This window comes from Entelurus aequoreus, linkage group LG19 (genome assembly GCF_033978785.1).
Source record: "Entelurus aequoreus isolate RoL-2023_Sb linkage group LG19, RoL_Eaeq_v1.1, whole genome shotgun sequence".
Classification (NCBI taxonomy): domain Eukaryota; kingdom Metazoa; phylum Chordata; class Actinopteri; order Syngnathiformes; family Syngnathidae; genus Entelurus; species Entelurus aequoreus.
In genome coordinates this window covers 17,139,620-17,156,188 of record NC_084749.1, presented here as the reverse complement: position 1 = coordinate 17,156,188, position 16,569 = coordinate 17,139,620, and the positions used below count along the sequence as shown (strand labels likewise).

At 43.5% G+C, this 16,569-nt stretch overlaps 1 protein-coding gene across 11 annotated transcripts in view; it reads right to left on the bottom strand.

The window, feature by feature from the left end:
• Positions 1-16,569, bottom strand: part of LOC133635166 (ephrin type-B receptor 3-like) — a 149,692-nt gene that overhangs the window by 16,089 nt on the left and 117,034 nt on the right. For 2 of the 11 annotated variants that reach the window (XM_062028024.1, XM_062028030.1), the window contains exons 5-12: positions 13,825-14,160; positions 6,945-7,081; positions 6,198-6,360; positions 5,635-5,743; positions 4,242-4,294; positions 3,888-4,127; positions 600-847; positions 28-243 (exon numbers count right to left, since the gene is read on the bottom strand). In XM_062028024.1, the coding sequence (XP_061884008.1) occupies positions 28-243; positions 600-847; positions 3,888-4,127; positions 4,242-4,294; positions 5,635-5,743; positions 6,198-6,360; positions 6,945-7,081; positions 13,825-14,160 (1,502 nt within the window). Of the gene's footprint in view, positions 1-27; positions 244-599; positions 848-3,887; positions 4,295-5,634; positions 5,744-6,197; positions 6,361-6,944; positions 7,082-13,824; positions 14,161-16,569 lie in introns of all 11 variants that reach the window. The other 9 variants (XM_062028029.1, XM_062028031.1, XR_009822027.1 and 6 more) reach the window with 7 other exon arrangements.

Genomic DNA, 16,569 nt, shown 5'->3' with positions numbered 1-16,569 from the left:
CAAACACACAGTTTTACCCTGACTTACCAGTGAGCTCGTGTAGGTGGGATCCGTCGGGTCATCCTCGAGGAAACGGGATAGGCCGAAGTCGGACACCTTGCAAACCAGGTTACTGTTGACCAGAATGTTACGGGCTGCCAAGTCTCTGTGCACGTAGTTCATATCTGACAGGTACTTCATGCCTGCTGCAATGCCACGCAGCATGCCAACGAGCTGGATCACTGTGAACTGCCCATCGTTGAGCTGGCAAAAGAAAATAACAGGATGGTGCGGGTGAGTTGGGCTATAGAACAAGGCCCTGTGTTCCAAGCAAGATACACTTGCTTCCCTATTACACGATTGAAATAAATAACAGAAATATCAAAGCTCGGGAATCATTTGGTGATTTAACCCCCAATTCCAACCCTTGAGTGCCAAGCAGGGAGGCAATGGGTCCCATTTTCATAGTCTTTGATATTACTCGGCCGGGGTTTGAACTCACTACCCTCCAGTCTCAGGGCGGACACTCTCACCACAAGGCCACTGAGCTGGTTCAAACCGCGACAAATGGGGCCATGCGAATCCCCTTTCTTACTGTAATAATGCAAGTGTGTCCTCACCCTTAAGAACGAGTCCAGTGCTCCATTCTCCATGAACTCGGTCACAATCATCACCGGTCGGCTCTTGGTGACCACGCCCTCCAAGCGAATAATATTGGGGTGGTCAAACTGCCCCATGATGGATGCCTCGGAGAGGAAGTCTCTCCTCTGCCGGTCGGTGTATCCCACTTTGAGAGTCTTGATGGCAACGATGATCTCTCGGCGGCCAGGCAGCTTGAGGCGACCGCGGCACACCTCTCCAAACTCTCCTGCGAGAGCCCAGGTCGGAACGGCCAAGGAGAAATGACAAAGACGGAGAGGAGGAATGGACAAATAGAGAGACAAAGGGAGGGGGGGTAGAGGCATGATGGAACAGTGGAGGAGAGTGGGGGCAGAGAGGGCAGAGGGAACAATTAACTGGTTAGAACCAAGGAGCAAGGGAAGGGTAGCAGGTGTGGGACAGGGGGAACTGCACAAAAAAAGCCAGGACTCTAGGCCATAGTCAAAGGATGGTGGTGATGGAGGAGTGATTATGTGCCAATAAACTAAAGCGGGTGAAGCATAATATGAGCTGATGCAGAGATATAAATAATTGCATGTGATGGTGATAGGAGTGGATGGGGGGAGGTAATTAGGAAAGGTAACATTGACGCTGGCAAGTGGAGCTATGCTTTGAAGGAGTCGGAGTAGTAGGCACAAGAGGAGGACATAGGCGGGGACAGAAGTTTGGGGGTTCTCGGGGAAGTGGATGCTTTACGTTTTGAGTCTACACCAAGCGTGTGCACAGGTGCGAGAGAAATTCATGGCGGCCACAGTGATTTATGTCGACAGTGGTGCAGATGTGAGGAAAGTTGAGGGAGGGGGCCAGGGAAGGGCAGGAACGTAGGGATGGATCAGCGGGGAGAGGAGAGGGAACACGGAAGAAATGGGGTTGTCACTGCGAATGCTGGGAAGCCACAGGTTTCATGTAGTAGCCTCAGCTGCAGAAGAGCTGTAGTAGTAGTAGTAGTAGCAGTAGTAATGGTAGTAGCAGAAGCAGTAGCAGAGACTCCTTCCTTTGCCATCACAACGTCCTCCATTTTGGCTCAGAATATTGCTAGAACTAAAGCTCACTCGGAAGTCCTGCAGCTTTTTGAGCAGAGATATAACTATAGCATTAATGTCAAACAGATGTAATATTTTTTTTACCATTTACACAACGACAACATCAAATGTCAGGAAGTGGTTCTAAAGACAAGAACTAACCAGACTGAGGAAGAAGTATTATGTGCAAGGATCGTATGTCAACAAAAGTTAGAAAGTAACTTGGAAGAATATATTCTCAAGTTACTTTTTTTAAGACTCAACAAATGTTGTCCACTATTTGCAGGATAAAGTTCACAAAGCAATATTACTGCAGGGGAGTCTTGGGTAAATGTAAGTCGATGCTACCCTGTAACTAAACAGAGGAACCTAGAGATGGCACAAAGACCGTACTAATTCCACAAGCTCTAAGAATCTAACTTTTCATCTTTTAAATCTCACATTTCAAATACATGCCTTCTAAAGACTTACAGTATGACACTGTTTGACTTGTTTGTTGTTTTTTTGTACTCATTTACAATAGATCATTCATTTGTCCTTGCACAGCAACTCTCCTGTTTTGTGGGATGGTTTCACAAAGATGACTTTTAGGAATGATCGGATGCTCCTTGAAACCCAGTGTTCCGGACAACTCAATGAGTACTTTATTTTATGGTCACATCAGTGTAAATTACAAAATTATGTGTCACAGTGAGTGTTACTCATATTTTGGTTGCTGTCTTTGAAACAAGATATCCTTATTAAGGAGTCAGAGGAAGAGAAGTGAAGGCTGTTTTAAAACCGACATTTTGGTTGTTTTTTTTGGGTAGACTGTAATGTTATCCCGGTATCTGGATGACGCAGACATTTTTCATGTTAGTGAATTTTGGGGGCTTCTCAACCGACTTAAGGGGGTCATATTATGCAAAACCCACTTTTCTTGCCTCTTAGCACAGATTTTTGTGATTTGGATCCCCATAAATTGAGATGTTGTTGATATATTTATGAAACAATTTTGCACTGATTTGCGACGCTACTGTGTGGAACAATTTCCGTTGTAGATCAAGTCTTAAGTCTAAGTCTAAGTTTACCAAACATTTAACATCGGTGGTAACATGGTAGAGGTTTTAAGAGAGAGACTGTGCAAATCCACCATTTCTATTTTCCTTAGCAGTAGAGTCGTTCAAACAAAAACCAAAGACTGAAAATGCTCGGTTATTGGTTGTATTAACCAGCACAGGTCACTGCACAAACTTCCAGCCGCTTATGAATGAGAAAAAAGTGCCTGCTTAACTTTAGAGTTTCATGGCAATGTACCTACTAGGCGTTTTGGAAGTGGCACCCAGCGAGAATTGCTGCCGGACTAAGAAACCAGTCTTGGTCCGAGGATAATATACAAAAAGATTTACCCAAATGACATTTAATCCCGGAGACTGTTCCTAAAATTTATGGCAACGGTGGCTCCAATGTAGCAGTTAGTCCAGTAAAAGTAGATTAAAAAATGTAATGATACGTTAGCTTAACCAGACTACATGAATAGATGAATAGAGAGGCGGACATTATAATACCCTGAGCCTGTATACTTATAGATGTATGGACTGAAAGACATTGAAAGAGAAAGCTAACAAACTAACCTTTGACATGCTTTCATTTCTTCGGTTCTGAAGTTTCTTCTTCTTTGCTTCCCTCTTAGAGCGGGTCAGACTCTAACTCATTCATATATGGGAGAATGCTAAAATCCTCCACTGTTGCCATTTCCACTAAAAAGTAGCATACGGTTCTAAATTGTATTTGTCGGTACAGAAGTGTACTTCTAAAACGAGGCATGGAGGGGTTCAAATGCATCCGGACCCGCCTTTCAAAACTAACATTCTATGTTATGTAGACCACAAGGAAGGGTATTAGATCTAGATTAAAAATCATAATACGACCCCCTTAAAATAACCTGGTATGAGAAAGGCTATACGTGAAAGTGTTCTACCAAATAATGAGCATCATCAAAAATGTACTTTGTAAGGACTGCCGTGGATTAGAATTTGGATCACAGCTCTTTGTGAAACCAGTCCCAAGATTGGGTTCAACACAAATGGAGATCTACTCTAAACATTACGTGAGGAACAAGGTGCTAGGACTGTGAATCATATTTAACCAAAGACTTGTATTTAGCTGGGAAAAATCTGTATACGACTAGAGAAGAATTTCAGTGTGACAAGTGAGGTGGAAGAGAAGGATGGGGGAAGGGCATACCGATGAATTGAGTGAAAGTACCGCTTGGTGTGAAGTCCTCTAACGGTATGGCCTGGAGGTGACTAGCAGTCTTCCCCCTGTAGCTCAGGAGCTTTGGTGGGTTACCTGCGCCGATGACCTCCTCGATCTTCACGCAGGAGACGTCAATCTCTTTGGCAAACTCCCTCACGGCTTCATTGGGATCCTCGTAGGTGAAGGGATCAATGTAGACCTTCATTCCCGGGGTGACTATAGGGGATTCAGTGGCAAGAACAGGAAAGTGAATCTCTGTTGTCAAGTTCAAGATCCCACAACATAACAGGAACGTTTCCGTCCATCGGCGTAAAAGTCGAGAGTGGCGACACAGGTACTTACTGTATTGCTGCAGTTTCTCTGTATATTCGGACTCTGAACCATTCCTTTGCTTTCTGTTGAAAGAAAACAAAAGTAACTTAGAAGATCCGGGCAACAGAAAGTTGACGCAGATTCAGATTGCTGATGCAGACCTCAGCAGCATAACCATACATAGCACTGGAAACAAGGGAAACTACATCAATGCTCCACTAAATAAGAAAGTCACAACCATGTCTGAAACAGCAAGTTCAATCTGTGTACCATCAGCATGAGCAGCTTAGACGGACTCAAACGGTTGGCCTTCCGTTTCCTGCAAATATCAAACTGTTTTATTCGCGTTGTCTCTTAGTTTCTCCTCAGATGCTCGCTCTCTGTCTGTCGTTCTGCACATTCCTTCCATTTTTTCCCATCTGTACTCTGGGAGTTTGGAGGGTGGATACAAATATGATGGCATCGCGAGGGGGCTGGGTTTTTGAAATTGCATGTTAATGCGCTTCCTTTGTTGTCTAAGCAGTAACCGGGGCAATAATACCCGATGGTGATTTGCATCTTATTTCAAATTCTAATTTGGTTCCGGAATATGCCGAAGCCCTGCGTTTCTGTTATTATTTTCTCTGTGTTCTTCTGTGGCAGCAGTCTAAGCAGTGGTTAAACCGAGACCCCTACGAGAGACACAATGAAACGGTGTGAAAATAGACGAGAGCGGGGAGGCAGGAGGGAGGAGTGGAGGAGGAGACGGGGAGATTATTATTCATTGTACCATGACCGATGCCCACGCTTGTCAGCCGCTGCCTAAGCAGGCTTGTGAAGGGAACCGGGTGGGCGCCAGTCAGTGGTGGGTGCCAACCTTTCACACGTGTGTGTGTGTGTATATACACAAATGTGGCTGTTTGCTTGACAAATAAGTTTCATAAGGACAAACCAATACGGTTCACCCCAAATGATGTTTTAACTTTGTGAAATGTGTGAACAGCAGCTTTTGTCCTCTCAATAACTGGACCCTCCAGACAAGGGCACACCTGGGGTCTTTGTGGTGAGGAAACGGCACAGCCAATGCTGAGCTTGGAGCACAAGCCTATCAGACCTAACAGCTGCTCCGTCGTGCTGAGTCCAGTGTGAAAAGTAACGTTTTACCCAAAGCTGTTTACTATTCACAGTTTCACAAGGCTGTCTGGCAGTCAGTGGCCTCACAGGTGGCACACGGCAATCCACCGGGGCAGTTCTGGTGTGGTTTAGAGGACATGTAAACAATGCTGACCTTTAAAGCTATCTGTTTATTCAAGTTGATTTGAATATATCCTCCACAACATGCCTTGAAGGCCCTGCAATACTTTAAACTCCCCGATCTGTCCATCCATTTTCTTTACACATTCATAGGTACCTTTTTTCAGTGTCACAAAGATGTTATTATTACCTGAGGCAGACAATAGCGATGACCACAACGGCGATGATGAAGACGAAGACGGCAGTAGCCGATCCAACAATGAGGGGTAGCTGCTCTTGCCACATTTTGGGTGGGTCGGCTGAAGGATTAATGAGAAGAGAGAGATGCTCAGCAAACTTGTAATCCAAACTGGGTAAAGTGCACAAGGTCGGTTTGTACAGTTTGCCTGTCACGCTTACGCATGGATTGCATTGCAAAAGGAGCCCTTGAGTAAAATTGTCTCTCTGTGTTCTTGAGACTGTATCCAACTGAAGTACCAACCACATTTAATAAGATGACCATAGTCAGCCTTAGAATGTTCTTTTAATCACAAGCAGCAATTCCAAGGATGATACCTTGACTGATTGCTTGGGAGTAGATTTTCATCCATCCCCTACAAGGATTTGGGTTCTTTTTGCATGGAAAATAGGTGTAGCATCATCAGGCTCTCTAAGCTTCTGAGCCATCGTTATGTTCAAAAGCATTTTCAAATAACTATCATGGGGGTTTTTACTGCTAAGCCCCATAATGACACAAGTCTGAGGGAGACGTACTTTGCAGGTTGGTGCTGAAGTCCGCCGGGCTGCTGTAACGACCGTAACCAGCGACTGTCCGCGCACGGACCTGCACCACGTAAGGCGTACCCGCCTTGAGACCTTCAATGCGGGCGTTGCTCCGTTGGGCCGTCATTGTATGAGCGATGGCTTCACCCTGATCCTGCAGATGGACACAGTCAGTGATGAGAACACTACAACACAGGCCGTACAAGAACCCCCGGGTTGTCTCATTAATCATCATCTCGCTGCGGTAGCTGCTGTTTCTATCACGGCTGACCAATTTCACGTTGTTAACTGGTGACAATAGGATGAAAAAGCAAGACATAGAAATGGTGGGACTTGTTATAGCTGGTTTGTTAATCCGATGGGACAAGGGAAAGACAACAAAACATATACACTGAATGCCTTTGTTTACTCCCCAAGGCACATCGTCACAGTTCTGTGCACTCCGGAAGACTACTTTGTAATGGACGGCTGGAGAGACGGCGAGGGGTATGTGGATGGCAGGGGGAGGTGTAGAAATGTAGAATCAGGAATGGCAAGATGGTAAATTCTCAAGCAGTGAGAGAAAGAAAGAGGGGAATAATTCGAGGAGGATTACACAAACAAAGATCGGGAATGGGAACTCGCCTCTCTGCAACCATGTGTTTATCAGCAGTGGTATTGTTTTCCTCATTTTACAAATGCTCAAATGACACAGCGACCGCGAGTGTCAGTGAAATTGAATCGAATTAGAGGACTTACATTTCTGCTCACCTTCTCATGGTACTTAATCTCATAATCCAGAATAATTCCGTTGGGTTTTTCTGGAGGCAGCCAGGACAGGCTCATGGTGCTCGCTGTGGCCGCCATCAGGTGAACCGTGGGTACTGCAGAAGGAGCTGCACAAAGCAACAAAACAAAATACAAAGAATTAAGATTTGTTTTTTTGTTTTTTTGGTGTAAATTATTAGATTACAAAGCAAAGTGGTAATTTTCTGAGAGACCTTGGATAGGGAGGGAGAGGGTGCCCCGCAGTGAAACCTACAACCTTAAGTGTAAATGAGGACACCCCATGGACCGTCATGTGGGCATAATCACACATATTACACGGTGCATAGTCAAAGAAACACACTTCGGTAAAAAAACAAAACATGCTGCTATTCCACCCACCTGACTTTCCAGGCTTTTTTGTGCCTTTTCAAGCTAAGAGTTGTCTGCTTCTGTCGCTCTTTCCTCTCTTCTCTTCCCCAGTTCTGGTCTTGTCTGACTCTGACTCACGCTCTCCTACTCTGAGGCCTGTTTCGTAACTCCAACTGTCTTACTTCTAATGCTAGCTAATATTCTAATACTACACATACTAAGTGTTGCTGAGCAGCCCCGTCTCTAGCAGACAAGCGTCCTTAAGAACAGCAGCACATTTCCAGCCTTCACAATAACAGTGCTGTGTGCAACATAGTGTTGTACGGTATACCGGTATTAGTATAGTACCGCGATACTAATGAATCATATTTGGTACTACACTGCCTCTAAAAAGTACCGGTCGACAAATAAAGTGAGTTTCTTACAAGTATCATCCCTGCAGGACAAGGAATAGCTAAACATGCTTCACTGAATTACCATGAATTGATTAACGTGGACCCCGATTTACACAAGTTGAAAAACTTATTTGGGTGTTACCATTTAGTGGTCAATTGTACGGAATATGTACTGTACTGTACAATCTACTAATAAAAGTATCAATCAATCTCAATCAATCAATCAAACTACACACTGTAGCTCACCGGCGTCAAAATGTAAACAAACACCATTGGTGGATCTACACCTAACATCCATTGTAATGATACCAAGTACAGGAGCGTATCTAGTCGATACTACTATGATTACATCTATTTTTTGGCATCACAACATCTTCTTTTGTTTAAAAAAAAAGTATATTATGGTTATAAACTCAGGAAATATGTCCCTGGAATATGACCAATGTATGATCCTGTAACGACTTGGTATCGGATTGATACCCAAATTTGTGGTATTTAAAAAACTAATGTAAAGTATCAAACAATAGAAGAATAAGTGATAAATACATTATAACAGAAGTGTAGATAGTACATGTTAAAAGAGAAAGTAAGCAGATATTAACAGTAAATGAACAAGTAGATTAATAATACATTTTTTACAAACTTGTCCTTAAAAATGTTGACAAAATAATAGAATGATAAATGACACAATATGTTACTGCATATGTCAGCAGACTAATTGGGAGTCTTTGTTTGCTTACTTACTAATAAAAGAAAAGGTGTCTTGTATTTTCATTATTTTATTAAAGGACAAACTTGCAATACGAAACATATGTTTAATGTACCCTAAGATTTGTTGTTACAATAAAGCAAATAATGCATTTTTTTGTGGCTCCCTTTATTTAGAAAAGTGCCGAAAAGTATCTAAATAATGTTGGTACCGGTACCAAAATATTGGTATCGGGACAACACTAGCACTGTGCTGACAAAATAAAGGTTTCAAAAAAGTACCATACATTTTGTACTGACAACACCCATTGGTGCATTTATGTTACACAATTATTACACTTTGATCTAAAATACAGGTCATCCTTACATTAATACATGTAAGGATGGTTGCATTTAAATAATTGATATTTCATGAGATTGTATTTATGACACACGGTGAAAAAAACTAATTCTCAAAAAATGTAACATTTGAACAGACTTCAAAAGACCCTAAACATTTCTCTTTATCTTCCCCAACACTCCTCCCCTGCAGGCTTCTCCATTCTTGTTCAAACTTTTCCATCCCCGTTTTTTTTCTTTGATCCCCGACCCCTTACATTTTTTTTTTCCTTCTCCAAATCCAGCTTGTGTCTGAGACCTGACATCCTTCTGTTCTTCTTCCCCAAGTCTTTTCTCCCCCCCCACCCCCCTCCTCCTCTGCAAGCCCACCCTATTCCAGACCTCCACCACACCCCTCTCTCTCTCTCTCTCTCTCAGAAGACAATGGTTCCGGAGTAGATCCCCTGGTTACTCCAGCCAGGGGATTAGGCTCCGTCCTTGAGGGGCAGATGTAGAAGTAACTACGGAGGTGGGCCCCAGGGCTTATCGCCACCCTAGTATTTATTTTGCTTCTTAAAGTTGAATGCACATGTGGGGGAAAGTCTTGGAACTACAGCAGGGGATAATCTAATCACAGATGATGCTCTCTTGCCCCTTTCCTCCTGGTCTAATGTGACCCAGGCTTTTCCCCATGAATTGACAGACTGGGGGTCTGTCATCCTAGCGCTGCACCCCTCATAAAAACAATGAGGGCCTATCATGAGGCACTGTCGAGCCTTGGGGTCCCAGATCCACAAAGGGACTACATTTCTTTAGCATCTTTCAGGAGAGCCGGCGCCACAAGGGTAAAGGACAAGGCCACGGTGCGAAAAGGATGAGGGGGGGATGGGCCCACGGATAATCCTCTACGTTGTTTAAACCAAGACCGAGCAAATTTAACAAAGCGACCAGAGCCCAACTTAAGAGGCATGCAGTGAGAACCATAACAAAAGCCTTTTTTTTTGTACAGATAGACTGTGAAACATCATCATAAAAACAGAGTCCACAAAGCCACATAAAATAGTAGAGCAGGGGTCGTCAACATTGTCCAGACCAAGGACCTCCAAACTAATGCGGAGGGGAATGTGTCCAAAGTGTGGCCTGGTGGCCATGTAGTTAAGTTTAGTGACAATATAGAACATTACACACGGCGCTCAAAAATCTATCAAAATGTTATAGTACCACTTTGGTAAGCGATGAAGCCGCACCGCTTGATGGCTTGTCGAGTATTATTATGGTGTGTGTATAAGGTAAGACATTATCTGCCATTTTGTTTTGCCATATAATGCAAAAGCAACTGTTACCTTCTGGTACCTGCTGATCTGTACTTGGGATCTGCATAAATCCTGAAAAATTGCGCGCGTCCGCCTTTGTAGTTCGAGCCGACACTGTAGTCGATAAGCTCCTTCTTTTTCTCTATCTTCTTGTCATGTGACATTCATCCTCCGTTGTTGCCATTTCTAATACAAAGTAGTGTAAAAGTCGTACTTATATCTGTCAGTAAACTCTCAATGGAAGCGCTAAAACATACCGGTGTAGTGAGTTTATATTATTCACCCAAGGAACTTTAGTTATTAGTGAGTTCTGGTCGGACGGTTTTTCACGGGCCTTGTTGTTATTTACGGATGAGGAGATGCTGTTCCGTTATTGATTGAAGTAAAGTCTGAATGTCATTACAACAGTTAGCACCATCTTTTGTCACTTCTTGCACTCCCGTCCTTGCACGCTACACCGCAGCATTTTTATGAATGGGTTATACTTGTATAGCGCTTTTCTACCTTCAAGGTACTCAAAGCGCTTTGACAGTATTTCCACATTTTACCCATTCACACACACATTCACACACTGATGGCGGGAGCTGCCATGCAAGGCGCTAACCAGCAGCCATCAGAGGCAAAGGGTGAAGTGTCTTGCCCAAGGACACAACGGACGTGACTAGGAAGGTAGAAGGTGGGAATTGAACCCCAGTAACCAGCAACACTCCGATTGCTGGCACAGCCACTCTACCAACTTCGCCACGCCGTCCTCATCATGTCAGAAATACTCCAGGACCAGTGAGAAATTTGTTGTAAAAAATTGGATCTCGAAATGATCATTCACGAGTTCATTTCGTCTCGTATTGACTATTGCAATTCTCTTTTCACTTTTTTCAACAAGTCAACGCTAAAGGGACTTCAGACTGTACAAAATGCGGCTGCCAGACTTTTGACCGGTGCACCAAGAACAGCCCATATCACCCCCGTTTTATCCAGTCTTCATTGGCTTCCCGTTAAATTCCGCATTGAGTTTAAAATGTTAGTTCTGACATTCCATGCGTTGCATGGTGGGGCCCCTCAGTACATCACTGACTTGCTATGCCCCTACTCCTTCCGGTCTTCAGGCCAGGGTCTTCTAAAGATCCCAAAAAACTTGTTTTTAAAACCTGTGGAGACCTGGCATTCCAGGCTATAGCTCCCAGACTCTGGAACAATTTGCACCAGTCGGCCCCCGTGTTCAATGGAGAAGTCTGATCTACAAAATGTGCAGGCAGCATACCCCTTCCCCTTCCAGCTGTCCTGGATGAACTGAAATTATTTTTTTGCAATCATTTTGGAACTTTGCAAGCGTACTTCCTCTTACTCGTCGTCGCCATGTCTCTTCTTCGTTCTTCTGCTTCGTCTCTGTTATGTTTTTGGACATTACTACTTGCCGTGGTTTTGAAGCAATGCATGATGGGAATCCGGATGTTGTGTGTCAGTGTATTAACGTGCCGGCTGGAATAAACACACGCTAAGAAATAGCTCCGTGCCTGCCTACTTTATGGGTTATAGATAAACCTATGGATAACGGAGACATATATAATAGTCTCCTTTTCAGGCACGCCCCCAATATTGTTGTCCGGGTGGAAATCGGGAGAAATTCGGGAGAATGGTTGCCCCGAGAGATTTTCGGGAGGGGCACTGAAATCCGGGAGTCTCCCGGGAAAATCAATAGGGTTGGCAAGTATGCATTAAACCGGTCCCTGGTGGAAAAAAGGTTGGGGAACTACAAGGAAGTGTTTTCCATTTAGAAAAAAAATTATAATAATATGACCCCTTTAATGCGGCCTATAATCTATTGAACGATCTTTTTTCATATATAAAATATATATGAAAAAAAGATAAAAAATAGACCATTCATCAGCAGTGCGCCTTATAATCCGGTGCGTCTTATATATGAAAAAAATATCAAAAATAGACCATTAAATCTGCAGTGCGCCTTATAATCCGGTGCGCCTTATATATGAAAAAAGATCAACATTTGACCATTCATCTGCAGTGCGCTTTATAATCCGGTGTGCCTTATGCATAAAAAAATATCAAAAATAGACCATTCATTGGCAATGCGCCTTATAATCCGGTGCGCCTTTTATATGAAAAAAGATCAAAAATAGACCATTCATCAGCAGTGTGCCTTATAATCCGGTGCGTTTTATATATGGAAAAAAAAAAGATAAAAAAATAGACCATTCATCGGCAGTGCGCCTTATAATACGGTGCACCTTATATATGAAAAATATTTTGAAAAAATAGACCATTCATCGGCAGTGCGCTTTATAATCCGGTGCGCCTTGTATCTGACAAAATATCAAACAGTTGACCATTCATCGGCAGTGCGCCTTATAGGCACCGGTGCGCCTTACATATGAAAAAAAGATCAAAAATAGACCATTCGTCGGCAGTGCGCCTTATATATGAATAAAGATCAAAACTAGGCCATTCGTCGGCAGTGCGCCTTATAATCCGGTGCGCCTTACATATGAAAAAGGACCAAAAATAGACCATTCATCGGCAGTGCGCCTTATAATCCGGTGCGCCTTATATATGAAAAAAGATCAAAATTTGACCATTCATCTGCAGTGCGCTTTATAATCCGGTGTGCCTTATGCATAAAAAAATATCAAAATTTGACCATTCATCGGCAGTGCGCTTTATAATCCGGTGCGCTTTATGTATGAAAAACATCAAAAATAGACCATCGGCAATGCGCCTTATAATCCGGTGCGCCTTTTATATGAAAAAAGATCAAAAATAGACCATTCATCAGCAGTGTGCCTTATAATCCGGTGCGTTTTATATATGAAAAAAAAAAAGATAAAAAAATAGACCATTCATCGGCAGTGCGCCTTATAATACGGTGCACCTTATATATGAAAAAAGATTTAGAAAAAAATAGACCATTCATCGGCAGTGCGCTTTATAATCCGGTGCGCCTTGTATATGAAAAAATATCAAACAATCGACCATTAATCGGCAGTGCGCCTTATAAGCCGGTGCGCCTTACATATGAAAAAAAGATCAAAAATAGACCATTCATCTGCAGTGCGCCTTATATATGACAAAAGATCAAAACTAGACCATTCGTCGGCAGTGCGCCTTATAATCCGGTGCGCCTTACATATGAAAAAGGACCAAACATAGACCATTCATCGGCAGTGCGCCTTATAATCCGGTGCGCCTTATATATGAAAAAAATATATAAAAACAAATAGACCATTCATCGGCAGTGCGCCTTATAGGCCGGTGCGCCTTATACATGAAAAGAACATCAAAAATAGACCATTCATCGGCAGTCCGTTTTATAATCCGGTGCGCATTATATATGAAAAAAGATCGAAAAAAGACCATTCATCGGCAGTGCGCCTTATAATCCGGTGCACCCTATGGTCCGGAAAATCCGGTGTGTCTTCTACAGTGACCTAGTTACTGGTGTTGCTGTAGGGCTGGTGGAGCAGTGGGCTTCTAGAATACTTCATCATGTTGAGTACACTCCCTATTGCTATTTGGAGTGGTGTTGGAACAAAGCAAGCAGTGGGTGTTTAAAACAAAGTTCTTTGGTAAGCTCATTCAGAAAACCGTCTGTGCTCTTGATCCTTGTTCAAAGTAGAACTACGTAACGCACGCCTACCTGCACACAAGGAACTGATCACTACTTTCCCCGGCACATGAATGTCATTTTTGAACAAAGCCCCGACGTGTTCAGAGCAGATCAAGTGGCCTCACAAAAGGGAAAGCTGCACCTACCGGCCTGATTGGTGGTGATGTTGACCGCGGAGAACTGAGGCGTGTACGGGCTCTTGTTGGAGACCCCGTTGACGGCCTGGATCTCGAAGCTGTACTGCGTGTGGGCCTGGAGGTTGCGGACCGCCACCCTGCGCTGGGTCAGGCCCAGGTGGCGCGGCGAGATGTCCACGTTGTCGTCGCAGCGGGAGCACATGCCCCGCTCGGGCAGGCACTTCTTGCAGATGACGTTGTAGAAGGTGTCGTCGCGGCCGCCCAGCTCCCGGGGCTCGCTCCACTCCAGGACCAGCGAGGTTTCGTTCACGCTGGAGATGACGTTGCGCGGGCCGGAGGGGACAGCTGCAGGGGAACAAATAGGTTGGGAATGAGTAGGAATGAAATCCCCCGTGCATAAATGGGGTGCATCAAAATGTGTCTTTTTTTTTTGTTTTTTGTTTTTTTTGGACGGGCAATAGAGAAGAGAAGTCAGCTTGCATCGTTACTAGGGATGGTATCGATATATCGATACTCACACGCTACTCATTTGGCATCACTTTTCTGAAAAAAGTATCGATATGAACCAAAAAACGGCGTGTGGGGGGTGCAAGCATCACTTTCAGATGTTTTTGATGACTTACTTAATTTACTATGTGCTGGGACAGCCCTGTACCTGGCAGAGTATAGAGCTGGCCCAGTCACGTCACGGGGAATGACGTCATCAACGTGCAACACACAAACACAAACACACAGCCAGCCGACAGCGGTTCTTACTTTTCCTCGACAGCAATCTGAGACTTCAGTCAAGTGGGATGTCATATCTCGAGTACACTAAAAGGTGTCAGACATTTTTGTAGATCATTTTTCCAAGTTCATTTTCTCAGGGAACTGTCTTTCGTATGCAGGTTTATAGGACAAGGAAATCCTAGTTTATTGTGATAAGGAAATTGTTGACTTTGCTTCAGAGAAGTGTTATAAGTTTACTTCCACAAAGAGGTTGGAAACATAACATTGTTATGAATAAATGTTTTTTTTAAGCTTTTTCTACCAATACTTTTTTTTTGAGAAATAAGAAACGTGAAAATGCGTATATTTTTGTTTATATTTAATGTATTTTTCATATTTATGTTATTTATTTTAATTTTACTTGTATTATATATTGACCATAATGAATGTGGTATAAATGGTCTGTATTTGTCTTGTGATTTGTCTTAAATAATAACAATAGTAATAATATTTTTGACTGACAAAAACTGCCAATAAGAAATGAATGGTATCGGTATCGGTATCGACGAAAATGCAAGAAAAAGTATCCGTATCGTATCGAATCCTAAAAGTGTGGTATCACCCATCCCTAATCGTTACACACAAATGTGTTCAATCGAGCTCCGTTTCCTGTGCCATTGTTGTTGTTTTTTTAATGTTAACTAGGACATTTGTTTCCCTTCTAATGAGGGTGCTCCAGCTTTACATTTGAATTGCATTCTCACGACTACTACTCAGTGTGTGTGTGTGTGTGTGTGTGTGTGTGTGTGTGTGTGTGTGTGTGTGTGTGTGTGTGTGTGAGGAAATCCATTGGCAATTCTTATCTAATTACCATAAATCTTATCTCAGTGTGCTGGGGGGGGGGACACCCGCCACTAACCGCCTCACCCCAGCAAAGTAAACACGCTGCAGGAAATGCTTGAATCCAACATATCACATACCCCGTATCATACCACAATATACAGTATATATATTGTTTTCCGATATCAAAGTTAAAAATTAAAGTGCCAATGATTGTCACACACACACTAGGTGTGGTGAGATTATCCTCTGCATTTGACCCATCCCCTTGTTCACCCCCTGGGAGGTGAGGGGAGCAGTGAGCAGCAGCGGTGGCCGCGCCCGGCAATCATTTTTGGTGACTTAACCCCCAATTCCAACCCTTGATGCTGAGTGCCAAGCAGGGAGGTAATGGGTCCCATTTGTATAGTCTTTGGTATGACTCGGCCGGGGTTTGAACTCACGACCTACCAATCTCAGGGCGGACACTCTAACCACAAAGCCACTATTATGCGATATCATTATCGGATTGTAACCGTTAGTATCGTTTGTGTCAGTTGGTGATCTTAGGTGTCACTTAACGGGGACGGCGTGGCGCTGGTTGGGAGAGTGGTCGTGCCAGCAACTTGAGGGTTCCTGGTTCGATCCCCAGCTTCTACCAACCCAGTCGCGTCCGTCGTGTCCTTGAGCAAGACACTTCACCCTTGCTCCTGATGGCAGCTACCGCCATCAGTGTGTGAATGGGTGGGTGAAGGTGTGTGGAAGGAATAGTGTCAAAGCGCTTTGAGTACCTTGACGGTGGAAAAGCGCTATACAAGTATAACCCATTTACCATTTACCTCCCATTACACACTCACCAGACAATACATCCAAATATCAATACTATCAATACCTCAAGCACATAACACAGTACGTTGAGTGATGTGAATGAACGGGGGGTGTATATTGTAGCGTCCCGGAATTGTTAGCGCTGCAAGGGGTTCTGGGTATTTGTTCTGTTGTGTTTATGTTGTGTTACGGTGCGGATGTTCTCCCGAAATGTGTTTGTCATTCTTGTTTGGTGTGGGTTCACTGTGTGGCGCATATTTGTAACAGTGTTAAAGTTGTTTATACTTCCGCCCTCAGTGTGACCTGTATGGCTGTTGACCAAGTATGCCTTGCATTCACTTGTGTGTGTGAAAAGCCGTAGATAATTAAGTGCCTTTAAGGTTTATTGGCGCTCTGTAC